Genomic DNA, 15,269 nt, shown 5'->3' on the forward strand with positions numbered 1-15,269 from the left:
ACTGGATATAGAGGCCATTGCGGGAGAGCTTAGCCATGTACTGGGCGAGACTGGAGTTGCTTACACTGACCCGACGAAATGGGATGGGTTTAAGGACCTTGCTCGGGAGTTACTGTCCAGAAAAATTGATCGCTTAAAACGCTCCTCGGGCCTAGCTGTGCAGTTATCCGTGACCAAATTACAAGAGATGGAACAAGCGTACACTGCTGACCCCAGTGCGGATAGGCTACGACAGGTTAACTTACAGTCTAGACTTGTGTCTCAGCTCCACATGGAGAAGGCTAAACAACACATATTTTTCAGCAGACAGAAGGTATTTGAACACGGGGAGAGGGCCGGAAGGCTCCTGGCATACCTCTCGAACCTGAATGAAAGGCCCCCAGTGGTGGTGTCCCTACGGACTCCGCAGGGTGCGGAGGTTACGGACCCCGCCTTGGTGGCTGCTATGTTCAGGACTTTCTACCAGGAGTTATATCGCTCCCACCTTACATACACGAGGCAGGACATACAAACGGAATTACACACAATACATTTCCCGAGGCTTAATGCTGACCAAGTTAGGATGCTAGAAGCCCCTATTTCTAGTGAGGAGGTAGCGGAGGCAGTTTCTCAACTGGCTAAGTCTAAGGCCCCGGGTCTAGATGGTCTGCCCCTAGAATTTTACTCCACCTTTTCCGAAGTTCTTACCCCCTCTCTGACCAAATTGTACCATAACATATTTAGCGAGGGGATCCTCCCCCCGTCCATGCAGGAAGCGCAAATTATAGTACTCCCCAAGCCAGGGAAGGATCCAAGGTACCCTGACTCATACAGACCTATATCCCTGTTGCAAGTGGATGTCAAGATCTTGGCAAAGATCTTGGCCACTAGGCTAAATCAAGTCATACTGGCTCTGGTCCACCCCGACCAGACCGGATTTATGCCGGGGAAGAATACGGCTATGAACATACGGCGGCTGTTCATGAACCTACAAGCGCGCCATGACAACGCGGGCACACGGGTCGTCGTAGCGTTAGATACCGCGAAAGCGTTCGACTCAGTAGAATGGCCATATCTATGGGAATGCCTTGGTAGCTTTGGATTCGGACCCAACTTCCAGAAATGGATACGTATCCTATACCAGTCACCTAAGGCTAGGATTTTTGTCAACGGGTGGATGTCGGAACAGTTCCCATTGGAGAGGGGAACTAGGCAGGGATGTCCCCTGTCCCCTCTCCTGTATGCCCTGGCGGCAGAACCTCTGGCCTTGGCTATTAGGGCATCTCCGGATGTAGAGGGCCTACGGGTTGGCAATATGCTGGACAAAATAGGTCTATATGCGGATGACACGCTCTTGTACTTGGCTGATCAGGGTCCATCTCTTCGGGCAGCACTGAACATCATAGAGCGTTTGGGTAATTGCTCGGGGCTACGCATAAATTGGGATAAGTCTCAGGTTCTCCCTATTGACCAGTTTCCACCACCACAGACCATCCCAGAACTCCCCCTGCAAAGGGTGAGGGAGATTAGATACCTGGGGGTGCAGGTCACAAGAGACCTGGGGGACTACTACACACTTAATATAGAACCCCTATTTTTGCTACTCAAACTCAAGACACAGGCCTGGGCCAAATTACCTTTGGGGGTCATGGGCAGGATTAACCTAGTGAAAATGATACTATTGCCCAAAATTCTATACATGGTCTGGCACGCCCCGCTGCGTCTCCCCATTAGATTGTTTAAAAAACTGGAGAGCATTCTCAATACTTTTGTATGGGGTCATAGCAGGCATAAGTTGGCCTGGCAAACGCTTAAAAATCCCGTGGACATGGGGGGAGCCTCGCTTCCGGACTTACAAGAATATTACCTTGCAGCACAGTTATCCCATCTGCACTATTTTAACACGGCGGAGGCCTCTAGATATCGAGCCCTGGTGGGAGGCGATCCGGGTGATCCTACGCTGACCCCATTGCAGGTCATCTTCAGAGGCGGACAGGGACAAAGGCGGCCATGTAGATATAATGATGGCATGCTGGACCATCATCGAAAAACATGGGAAGCGGCCTTACGGAAACTGAATATAGGGCACATCCATTCACATACACCACTCTGGGCTAACATCCATTTGGTGGAGCTGCAAAAGCTCCCTGATGCAGGACTCTGGGCATCGTACGGGGTGGTACATTTATATCAGGTGATGACAGAGTCGGGACCGAAGTCATTTCGATCTCTTCAGGAGGAATTTGCACTACCACGGCGCCTACAATTCGGTTACCTCCAATTGCGACATGCGTTGAAGGCACAGTTCCGTGATACGGAGCTGTCCCTTCCTCGCCCCCCGCTCCTCAGCATACTCTTAGATACTGACTCCAAAAAATTGATTTCCAATCTCTACTCCACACTTCACCTCCCCAAGACAGTAGCAGTAATCCAAAAAGCCAAAACAAACTGGGAACCAGACATGGGGGTCATTACCGACACTGATTGGGATGAAATCCTGGAGAGTGTCCCGAAGATGGCCCACAAGCTTTCAGATAGACTGACGCAACTGTACATTATTCACAGATCATACCTTACGCCACAAAGACTTGCTAAATTCAGACCGGACCACTCTCCCAGTTGTCCGGCCTGTGGTCACAGTCCCGGTACGTTCTATCATCAAATCTGGGAGTGTGATCGTCTGCAACCGTACTGGCTACAGGTTGTTCAATTTTTACACGATGTCATGGGTTCTCCGGTGGCACTGGACCCAAGACTGTGTATCTTGGGGCTACTGCCAGACGTAGATATCGACAAGTACCAGGCAACATTTATACACGAAACCCTGTTTGTAGCGAGAAAGGCGGTGGCCCGTATGTGGATGAGGAGTTCCCCTCCCACTATTGGCGACTGGAAAAGGGATGTCAATTCCATGCTGCCGTTTAAAAAATTGCTATATCAACACAGGGGATGTTTGCAAAAGTTTTCCAAAATATGGGACAGATGGCTGGGCGATGGGGAAACCTGCATGTGAACTAGTGTGTACTCTAGGATGAACGTAGGGACTCACTATAGCAATGGCAGACTGAATCGGTAGTGAGACACAGAGTAATAAATATGGGGGAGCCGAGGAAACTAACTTTGTGCAGGGGGAGGGGGGGGGGTGGGGGGTATGGTACGACAAATGTATTGTATACGGATGAAACACGGTATGCTGTGTTAGTTGTGTACCCTGAGGAACCTGTAACATCTGATAGGCCTGTACTGCTATGCTACCACCCTGTTCTATGAGATTGTTTTACTGAATGCTGACTATGTTTGTGACCGCATGTTTTTAATAAAGTTGGTTTTCCCAAAAAAAAAAAAAAAAACCTCCGCCTCCTGGCATCAGAAACCCCTTAAAGGGCCAGGAGGTTCCAGTGCAGAAAGGGTTAAGGGGTGCTCTGTGGACTTTGGTAAGCAGAGACCACCTTACATCAGAGTTCCCCTTTATACCAGAGTCCCCAGCATTCCCCCTTACACCAGAGCCCCCCTTAAATCAGGGTTCCCCTTTACATCAAGGTCCACAGAGCTCCTCCCTTACAGCATAAATGGAAATAGTGCGGACTCTAAGCCCCTGTACACACGGTCGAGATTTCCACAACCAAATCCGTCGGATTTTGTCCGTCGGATCTTGTCCGAAACTATTGCATACACACGGTCGGTCCAAGTTGGCGAAAAATCCGATCTTTCAGAACGTGATGACGTAATTTTATTACGATGGGACTACATTCAGGCTAGTAGCCAATAGCTTTGATGTAGGAATTTGATCTGAGCATGCGTGGCACTTGGTCCGATGAAAATGCTCTACACATGATCGGATTAGGTCCGTCCGGCCCAGTTGGTCGGGAAATATTTCCAACATGTTGGAAAATTGGGTCGGACGGAGATTTGGACGGAATCAGTCCGATGCATACCACACAAAGTCGGATTATCCGACAATACGGTCCAATAAAACGCAATCCGACAGATTATCCAACCGTGTGTACAAGGGCTCAGGGGGACTGTGTGGACTCTAATGTAAGGGGGACTCCGTGGACTCTGATGCATGGGGGGCTGTGCGTACTCTGATGTAAGGGAGGTTCTGTAGACTCTCATGTAAGGGGGCTCTGTAGACTCTGATGTAAGGGGGCTGTGTGAATTTTGATGTAAGGGAGCAGGGGGCTAGGAGGAGCTGGAGATCTGCACAGTGAGCATAGAGTAAAAGGGGGCACTGTGATGAGAGAAAAGGGGGGCATGATTGCAAGGGGCCCTGTGATGGGGGCTGTGATTGCTAGGGGCACTGTAAAGGGGACACTGATATAAAGTGGATTGCACTGTAAAGCGGCACTGTAATCATTATAGTGTCCCTTTACAGTACAGTCCCCTTTATATCACAGTGTCCCCTTTACATTACAGTGTGGAGGATTGACTTCATATCCCATCACCAACTGCCCCTGCGAATGCCTGTACCCCACCCCCCTCGTCCCTTGAAAAATTGGCCGGCTTGGTCAAAAATGCCTGGGCCTATTTTTTGTCCCAGTCTGGGCCTGATGAGCACTGACCTTAATTGAGGCAAGTAAAGCCTGCAGTTCTTTAGATGTTGTTCTGGGTTCTTTTATGACCTCCTGGATGAGTCGTTGTTGTGCTCTTGGAGTAATTTTGGTGGCTGGCCACTCCTGGGAAGGTTCACCACTGTTTTAAGTTTTCTCCATTTGTGGATAATGGCTCTCAGCTTGGTTTACTGGAATAGTAAAGCCTTAGAAATTGCTTTGTAACCCTTTTCAGACTGATACATGTCAATTACAGTGGAACCTTGGATTACGAGTATAATCCATTCCAGGAGAATGCTTATAATTCAAAGCACTCGCATATCAAAGCGAGTTTCCCCATAGAAGTCAATGGAAACAAAGATAATTTGTTCTGCATTGACTTATATTGCATGCAATACCGCATGTGGCCAGAGGTGGGAGGGGGCGCCGGAGAGCCTTTAAAATACTCAGGGACAGTTCAGCTGAACTCAGAAACCCTCAGAAAGGCTCGGAAACACTTGGTAAAGAAGTATTTACGAGCATTTCCAAACTGCTCCCAACCATTCCTAGTGTCACCGATGCCCTCGCACCTCTGGCCAAATGCGGTACTGCACACCCCATTGGCTTGAATCCTGTTAGTTTTGCGAGACAACACTCGCAAGCCGAGTCAGGATTTTTTTTAAAAAGTTGCTCGTCTTTCGAAATGCTCGGTTCCACTGTACTTTGTTTCTCATCTGTTCTTGAATTTCTTTAGATTGTGGCATGATGTGTTGCCTTTTGAGATCTTTTAGTGTGCTTCACTTTGTCAGTCAGCTTCTATTTTTTCCCTCCCAGACAGCTTCTATTTAAGTGATTTCTTGAGTCAACAGGTCTGGCAGTATTCAGGCCTGAGTGTGGCAACTAAAACTTAACTCAGGTTTCCAATAAAATTTGTTAATCACAGTTCATTCATGATTTAGCAAGAGGTCAAGCTAACCCCTCAGAAAAGAGGATGCATTAAGGTGAAAAAAACACAAACCTTTACAACCCCTTTAATAGAGAAATAGTGTCCTATATTGATAAAAAATTAAATATAACATTCCATATGCACATAACCTAGCAATTCATATTTAAAACAAAAATAAAAAGGAAAGACAAAAAAGAAAAAACACATCCCCATATCATAAAATAACAACAAAAAAAGATCTCTAATGGCGCGTACACACGACTGGACTTTTCGACAGCAAATGTCCGACAGAACGAATATGTCAGACAATTAGATCGTGTGTGGGCTCAATCTGACCTTTGCTGTCCAAAAATCTGATGGACTTTAGAAATAGAACATGTTTCAAATTTTTTCACCGGAACTCCACCAGATCCACTTCCTATCCTAAGGGCAGCTATTGGCTACTGGCTATGAACTTCCTTATTCTAGTCCGGTCATACGTCATCATGGTCAAATCCATCAGACTTTAGTGTGATTGTGTGTGGCAAGTCAGGAGGATCTTTCTCCATGTTTCGACCTCATCCCAGTATGGAGAAGATACATAGATGACATCTTCTTCATCTGGACTGGGACTGAGGATGAACTAATTACTTTCATTGATTTATTGAAGGTAAATACATACAATCTGAAATTTACCATGGAAAAAAGCCACACTTGTTTAATCTTTTTCGATATTCAAATTTTTGTCAACTCAGAGGGTGAAATTGGATCAACTTTATTCAGAAAACCTCTAGCAGCAAACACGGTATTGCATGCTTCCAGCTCGCATCCTGTACCTCTAATTGCCAGTATCCCTTATGGGCAATATCTCCGCTTAAGGAGAAACTGCAGTAATGATATTGACTTTGAGTCCGAAGCAAAAAAATTACAAATACGTCTGCGGCATCGTGGATATAGCAATAAATGTTTAAAAAAAATCTTATTTAAGGGCAAAAAAACAGAACAGGTCTGCCCTTATACATAGTCAGAGACCCTCGCAAACAAATGAAGGTGTTAGATTAATAACACGTTTCTGTGGGCAACACTCTCAAGTGCGCAATATTATGAACAAATATTGGTATCTCCTCAAAGGGGACCCAAAGGTATCTAAACATGTGAAAGACTATCCAGAGTTACCTTCAGGAGATCGCGTTCTCTTAAAGATACTCTGGTCAAAAGTCATTATACCTCTCAAACCCACTTAATTACTAAACAACAGCGAGGTTCAAGACCATGTCATAAATGCAACTTTTGCAGACATATTTTTTCCTCTGACTCAATCTTGCTACCAAATAAACGTATTTACAAACCAAAGTTTTCGGTAACATGCCAGTCGGTGGGAATCGTTTACATCATGATTTGTCAATGTAATGCCTACTATGTGGGAAAAACTAAAAGTCCATTTTTTCACCGCATCAGGGACCATGTATACCTGGTGCGGGCTAAAAAGATGGAGACCCCTATCAGTCGTCATTTTGGACTCTTTCTTAGTTTTGATGAAAGCCAAATGCACTTTTTCGCATTGGAACACAAAGAACCAGGGGAAAGAGGGGGCGACTATAACCAAGTTTTACTACAGCGAGAAGCTTGCTGGATTTTTGATCTCAAAGCAACTGAGTCGCCAGGCCTGAATGAAGCCTTTAGCTTCAAACCATTTTGTAAAATATTGTTTACTATATACAGTGGTGTGAAAAAGTGTTTGCCCCCTTCCTCATTTCCTGTTCCTTTGCATGTTTGTCACACTTAAGTGTTTCGGAACATCAAACCAATTTAAACAATAGTCAAGGACAACACAAGTAAACACAAAATGCAATTTGTAAATGAAGGTGTTTATTATTAAAGGTGAAAAAAAATCCAAACCATCATGGCCCTGTGTGAAAAAGTGATTGCCCCCTAAACCTAATAACTGGTTGGGCCACCCTTAGCAGCAACAACTGCAACCAAGCGTTTGCGATAACGTGCAATGAGGCTTTTACAGCGTCCTGGAGGAATTTTGGCCCACTCATCTTTGCAGAATTGTCCTAATTCAGTTACATTAGAGGGTTTTCGAGCATGAACGGCCTTTTTAAGGTCATACCACAACATCTCAATAGGATTCAGGTCAGGACTTTGGCTAGGCCACTCCAAAGTCTTCATTTTGTTTTTCTTCAGCCATTCGGTGGTGGACTTGCTGGTGTGTTTAGGATCATTGTCCTGCTGCAGAACCCAAGTTCGTTTCAGCTTGAGTACACGAACAGATGGTCGGACATTCTCCTTCAGGATCTCTTGGTAGACAGCAGAATTCATAGTTCCTTTTATCACGGCAAGTCTTCCAGGTCCTGAAGCATCAAAACAGCCCCAGACCATCACACTACCACCACCATATTTTACTGTTGGTATAATGTTCTTTTTATGAAATGCAGTGTTCCTTCTACGCCAGATATACTTGGACACACACCTTCCAAAGAGTTCCACTTTTGTCTCATCGGTCCACAGAATGTTGTCCCAAAAGTCTTGGGGATCATCAAGATGTGTTGTGGAGAAATTGAGACGAGCTTTGATGTTCTTTTTGCTCAGCAGTGGTTTTCTCCTTGGAACTCTGCCATGCAGGCCATTTTTGCCCAGTCTTTTCCTGATGGTGGAGGCATGAACGCTGACCTTAACTGAGGCAAGTGAGGCCTGCAGTTCCTTGGACGTTGTTGTGGGGCCTTTTGTGACCTCTTGGATGAGTCGTCGCTGCGCTCTTGGGGTAATTTTGGGCGGCCGGCCACTCCTGGGAAGGTTCACCACTGTTCCATGTCTTCGCCATTTGTGGATAATGGCTCTCACTGTGGTTCGCTGGATTCCCAAAGCTTTGGAAATGGCTTTATAACCCTTTCCAGACTGATAGATCTCAATTACTTTCTTTCTCAATTGTTCCTGAATTTCTTTGGGTCTCGGCATGATGTGTAGCTTTTAAGGATCTTCTGGTGGACCTTACTGTGTCAAGCAGCTCCTATTTAAGTGATGCCTTGATTGTGAACAGGTGTGGCAATAATCAGGCCTGGGTGTGGCTAGAGAAATTGAACTCAGGTGTGGACAACCACAGTTATAGTATGTTTTAACAAGGGGGGCAATCACTTTTTCACACAGGGCCATGATGGTTTGGATTTATTTTCACCTTTAATAATAAACACCTTCATTTACAAATTGCATTTTGTGTTTACTTGTGTTGTCCTTGACTATTGTTTAAATTGGTTTGATGTTCCGAAACACTTAAGTGTGACAAACATGCAAAGGAACAGGAAATAAGGAGGCAAACACTTTTTCACACCACTGTATATCCGGGTCAGTGTGGGAAAATTTTTCCCTTGTTTCCTATCCCCTTAAAAAATCTTTTTTTTTTTTGCTTCCTCTCTCACCTTGGTCGCCAGAATTCTCCTTTCTGTATTAACTTAAATTTATAATATATGATGTATTTTTTATTAATTCATTCACTTTTGGCCTTACACAAGAATTAACATGACGCTTCCCCTTTAATAAAATGGTCTGTACAGGCACCAGGGGGACACTACTGGTCTTATCCTGCTAATCAATCAGGCATTTTCACCAGCGTGCCCCCAACTGTTTTGGGAAATTCGTTTTTCTTCACATGCTCATCATTCCCCTTTTTTTTTCTTTTTTCATAACTAATTTTTGTATCTTTATCTTTTTGGTCTATTTTTCTATACATAGCCATTGTTAATTCCCAAGATAGCCACGCCTGTGTTGAGGACACCTTCAGCGTCACCTGATACTTGTTTGGCCATTCTGTGGGCACTCCCTCATATAATTACGCGAAGTATGGGCGTGTAGATAAGTAAAGATGGCCGCGCCGCTGCCGCTGCGTGACTAGTATTGCCCGCGCATGCACAGAACGGCGCCTACGCTCTAGTGTGGGCAGGTAGACAATCTAATATGGCCGCGATGGTGCCATCGACGTGACTAGCAGTGTTCGCGCAAGCGCAGTATGGTACTTGCGCTTCATTAGACATACAGTGATCCCTTTCCCTTCCTCTAATTCGCCCGCAGCTCGGCGGTGACGTCAGATGCCGCTGAGCTGGAGAAAACATATAATCCCATCTCCCTGTCAGTTGCCTATTGGCAATTGATGGGAGAGGAACTACCAAAATTGATCCCAGTGGACTTTTTCTTATCCAAACCAAGTGACAGGTATGATGGTCTCACCGACTGACATTATACCTTCATTATTATCAGAGATTGATGTCTCTTTTGGAACTACTTACTGAACAGGATTTTTGCTTTGGCCATATTCTATATGTGGCTGATCTATTTCATTTCGTTTGTTTATTGTAAATGCTTTTGAATCAGTCTCTGGCCCAATTCGTTTTGACTTTCTGAAAATACCTACGTTTATTCCTGCATTGGCTAATTACGAATCAGCTTGTATATGTATTGATTCAATTACTCAGGTATTATTCATATTTATTCATACATCCCTTTCTATCATACACTTTTTATAGTAGGTACGCTTTATTAATTGGCTATCTCTGATTGCTTCATTATTTTATTGAACACCAATATATAAATTTCAAAGATAAAATTTAATGTTTTCTCTGCAGACCAACTCCTTGGTGTCGCATCGCCTTTGTTGGCCATTTGTGCATTAATTGCATACTCTTCTTAAATTTTACTAATTACCATCACTACTAATCCTGGGAAATTCCTGCTCAATTGGTGAGAGAATTAATACAATACTCTTATGTTTATTTTGATTTAATATGTTGATTATTACTAATCTAATATATTTATAACCAATGATATACTGTATCATCTACACTTTGGAATACATGCTATTTTGATTGATGATTTCTTTAGATTTTTTGTATCTCTTTTTTAGAAATTATGATTTTTGTACTTTGACTTTTGAAATAATGTTTATGAACTTAATATATGCTGCTTTTTCTTTTATTGTTTCAGTTTTGATTAGCAGCTGCGCCTGTTCCTGAGGAATCTTGAATTTTGAGCGAAACATGTTGAAAAACCGCAGCTCAGCATTTTTTGTTTTTATGTATAAAATTGGGGTAATCACGTGGTTGTTCCACATTCTATTTTGCCTCATCACATTTTATGGCTGTATAATGAAGTTCTGTGTATCACTGATGTATGTTGTAATAAAGAAAAATTAATTTTAGCAATGGATATTTAATTGCAGACTTTATTGATCTGATACCGGTAAAAGTCCCGGGGTTGGTATTTCCCAACCCGTTTTGGCCCCTTTCTCTGTTTTCCCTTTAATAGAGAAATAGTGTCCTATATTGATAAAAAATTAAGTATAACATTCCATATGCACATAACCTAGCAGTTCGTATATAAAAACAAAAATAAAAAGGAAAGACAAAAAAGAAAAAACATCCCAATATCATAAAATAACAACAAAAAAAGATCTCTAATGGTGCGTACACACGACCGGACTTTTCAACAGGAAATGTCCGACGGAACGAATCCGTCAGACAATTAGATCGTGTGTGGGCTCCGTCTGACCTTTGCTGTCCAAAAATCTGATGGACTTTAGAAATAGAACATGTTTCAAATTTTTTCACCGGAACTCCGCCAGACCCACTTTCTATCCTAAGGGCGGCTACTGGCTATGAACTTCCTTATTCTAGTCCGGTCATACGTCATCATGGTCAAATCCGTCAGACTTTGGTGTGATTGTGTGTGGCCAAATCCTTTCATACGGAAGGTCCATTGGAACTCTGCCGAAAGTCCGTCGGGAAGACCGTCTGACCTAGTCCGTCGAAAAGTCCGGTCGTGTGTACGTGGCATAAATGGGAAGATGTGGAGTAAGTGGTGCTAATCAAAACTACTATGTTAAAACCGATAAGACTAAAAGGCAACATTTCCCCTGGCACACCACATGATGACCCCAACCTATAGCCATAGAAAAATACTCCACAAAAGACATGCCCTAAGTACAATACAAACATTGTCCACAGTCCCATCAACCGCTATAATAAATTGTCAGTTAATTGTATATAATAACCAATTTTGGGCAACATATTGGTTATTACTTATCGGCAAAAGATAAGTGATTAGACATCCCTTCCTGCCCTGGGGACTGTGAAGTGGTTCCTATAGATTTCCTGGCCGCATTGTAAGTATTCAATTACAGTCCCTCCCAGGCAGCCTACCTGGTCCATTAGTATTATGGAGATGATATTAGGAGTGCTTTATAATGGCCATGCCACTGTTTGGAGCCCTATCAACATTTTTTCATAGGGCCCTATCATTTTCAGTTATGCCCCAGTTCCAAAAATGTTTCCTTCTCAAACAGGCTTGTGACCCAGGGACTTCTGCCAAACAGTACAGCTAAGTCCAGTCCCTGCACTGTACAAGCAGTACATCTTGGTCACACCCTCGTTCAAAGTTGTTAAAGTATTATATTTTTCATTATTAATATATAGATATGCAGAAGTGTTTCCATGTCTTCCATGTATTCAATAAGCTTTAGTTGACCCACTTTTTTTTTAGTACCTCTTTTATACGCCATCATTTATCTCCAATGTTTATTTTCTATACACTTCAGTCTTGCTTTTGAACCCCTCCTTTAAAACTTTTCATTCTTTTCTATGCTGCCATGTAAAATAGATCATTTGGAGGCTATGGCTTACTTAGGGCATGGAAACACCTCTGTAGATCGTATAACTTAAAATCAATCCCATGTAGACATGTCATCCCTGCACAAAGGTTTTCTACTGCTTTACTGGTGCTTTTTAGTTTATGCACTTCCCACAGTGTATATGAAGTCCATCGATGCCTCCAGTTGTAACAGTAGGTAAGAATATCCCAGCCAGTGTGCAGATCACGGTTTTATACTTACTGTCTGATATGGGGTTCAGCGATGGGGAGAAAACTGGAACTGATGATTCATTATGAGTGAAGATCTGGATTTGTGCCGCATAATTTCCAAAGATGTCTGTGAAATCTTTTGTCAGGTCACAGCGAGGAATGGTGATATTTGTGCAATCTCTGGTGGGAACCAATTCTCGGCTGTTACAGCGAAACAAAAAAAAGGATAAAAAGGCTATAATTATACTGTAATATAAATATATATATATATATATATATATATATATATATATATATATATTTATACATACACAGTGCCTTGCAAAATGTATTCACACCCTTGGTATTTTTGATTGAACGTAACACGTATGGGGAGGAGCTACGCATGACGTCACCCGCTGCTGCCCTACGGAACTAACACGATTGTCGGCTTTACATGCTGTGTTTTTATCATCTTTATGTGAGTAGTTTGTGTTTGAGCACAAAAACTAAATCTTATACTTAAGCGGTGAGAACTTAGATCTTTTCTTTTTACCCATGACCTGGTGTCCTTGCTGAGATCTAAGGAGATGTGAGAGAAGATTATGGTCCGTGTTAACCCTTTTGATACCCGCTTGCATGACCACCTGTTTGCACAGGGGTCCATGCCATAAGGTGAGAGTGATTAGTTAAACTGGAGGGGGAGGGATTGTCACGCTACTGTGGAAAATAAAATTACTTACATCAGTGCTACAGTTTGAATTTAAAAGTATTTGTGTGAACTGTGAAGTTAAGTCATGGATTGTGGAAACTAACTAGTGTCGGGTGATTGTATATAGTGTATACCACATTTACCACTGAATAATGCAGAGTTACAATGCAAGGAGAGCAGTTAAAGAGGAAGTAAACCCTGATGGGTTTACTTCCTCTTTTTTTCCCTGCAAAGGTAAAGCATAATGGACTACTATGCATCGCATAGTAGCTCATTATGTGTCACTTACCTGACACAGGAGCCAGCGAAGTCGCCGCTGATCCCTGTAGTCCGCCGCATCCATCTTGCTGGTGGCGTCTCGCAGCTCCGACCAATGACAGCGGCGAAGCCGCGATGACGTCACTCCCGCGCATGCGCACGGGAGTCGCGTCTCGCAGCTCCGCCTCTGCCATTCAGAGAAGCCGCGATGACGTCACTCCCGCGCATGCGCACGGGAGTCGACAAATTAGGCAAATCCATTCTTGGATTTGCCGCATTTAGTGCGCCTGCGCGCCGCTGTCCATTTTCGGGCATATAGGTTTAGGAGATATTGCTTGGACCTACAGGTAAGCCTTAATCTAGGCTTACCTGTAGGTCAAAGTGGTTTGAAGAGGTTTACTTCCTCTTTAAAAGTAGTTGGATCTGTATGTGCGTTATAATTAATCGAAATTAGTTGATTAATCGATTAAATATATATATATAAAACTTTATATACAGTGCTCTGCAGAAATGTAAAGTAAGATTTTAATCAAAATCTCAATGAGTATGTGTTTAGCTCATTACATAAAAGTAAGGTTACTAGTATAACTTACATATTATTATTATTATTATTATTATGTACATATTACATACATACTGTATATGTCTTCTAATCATGGAATGAACAAGTTGGCGATATATTACAACATTTATCTTTTTCCATTCTTCGAGAATGAAGTCCTTTAGCTCTTAGATGCTAAATGGAGAATGATGCTCAACTTTTTTCTTCATAATTCCCCATACATGTTCCAATGGGTTCAGATAAGGAGACATACTTGACCACTGAATTCCTTTCTCCCTGTTCTTCTTCAGAAATGCAACTGTGGCCTTAGATGTGTGTTTTGCATCATTGTCATGTTGGAAAAGTGCACGACGTCCAAGGACACGAAGTGATGGTAGCATCTTTTCTTTCAATATAGAGCAGTACATCTGTGAATTCATGGTACCATCAATGAAATGCAGTTTCCTGACAACAGCAGCACTCATGCAGCCCAACATAAGGACACTGCCACCACCATGTTTCACTGTAGGCACCACACATTTTCTTTGCACTCCTCACTTTTGCGATGTGATACAGTTTTTTAAAGCCATCAGTTCCAAAAACATTTATCTTGGTCCAATCACTCCAGAATAGAGTCTCAGTGGTCTTCTTCTTTTTCAGCATGGGCTCTGGCAAATTCTAGGCAGTTTTTTTTGTGCATGGGCTTTAGGAGAGGCTTCCTTTGTAACAGTCACCCCAGTTTGGCTTTCTACTTCTTAAAGTGGTTGTAAACCCTTACAACACACTTTGACCTACAGGTAAGCCTAGATTAAGGCTTACCTGTAGGTCCAAGAAATATCTCCTAAACCTACACGGTTTAGGATATATTTGCCGAAAGACAGGCACCGCTGTCTACGGCGCATGCGCCGTAGACAGCGGCACGCAGGCGCACTGAGCGCGCTGCCATCAACGGCGATATGCCGCGCGCGGCGGCCCCCGTGCGCATGCGCGGGAGTGACGTCATCGCGCCTTCGCCGAATGACAGCGGTGGAGCAGCGAGACCCACCGAGAAGATGAATGCAATAGACTACAGGGGACAGCGGTGACTTTGCTGGCTCCTGTGTCAGGTAAGTGACACATAATGGGCTACTATGCGATGCATAGTAGTCCATTATGCTTTACCTTTGCAGGGAATGAAAGAGGAAGTAAACTCATCAGGGTTGACTTCCTCTTTAAGTTAGCTTCTTAAGCTAACTGCAGTGAACTTGCATGGTGATTTTCTTCAACCCTTCTCATCAGAAGATTCTCCCGTTGAGGTGTTAACATCCATGGATGGCCTTGAGGTCTTTGTGAGGTGGTTGCAGTTACATCTTTCTTACATTTTTGTATCAAAACCATGTAGTGCAAGGGCCTGCCTGATTGCATACAAATTGAAACTCTTAGGCTGCGTACACACGGGCGGATTGTCTGCCCAACTAAGTTTGTCAGACAATCCGACAGACAGTCCGTCCAAATTTT

The 15,269-nt window shown here is 43.3% G+C and overlaps 1 protein-coding gene across 1 annotated transcript in view; it reads right to left on the reverse strand.

The window, feature by feature from the left end:
- The window catches only part of LOC143981838 (interferon alpha/beta receptor 2-like), a 62,751-nt gene that overhangs the window by 17,314 nt on the left and 30,168 nt on the right, over positions 1 to 15,269 (reverse strand). The window contains exon 5 of the mRNA XM_077479968.1: positions 12,314 to 12,483. Within this exon, the coding sequence (XP_077336094.1) occupies positions 12,314 to 12,483 (170 nt within the window). The remainder of the gene's footprint in view (positions 1 to 12,313; positions 12,484 to 15,269) is intronic.

The sequence above is a fragment of the Lithobates pipiens genome, unplaced genomic scaffold (assembly GCF_037356315.1).
Source record: "Lithobates pipiens isolate NorthernLeopardFrog02 unplaced genomic scaffold, aLitPip1_a1.2 Scaffold_16, whole genome shotgun sequence".
Taxonomy (NCBI): domain Eukaryota; kingdom Metazoa; phylum Chordata; class Amphibia; order Anura; family Ranidae; genus Lithobates; species Lithobates pipiens.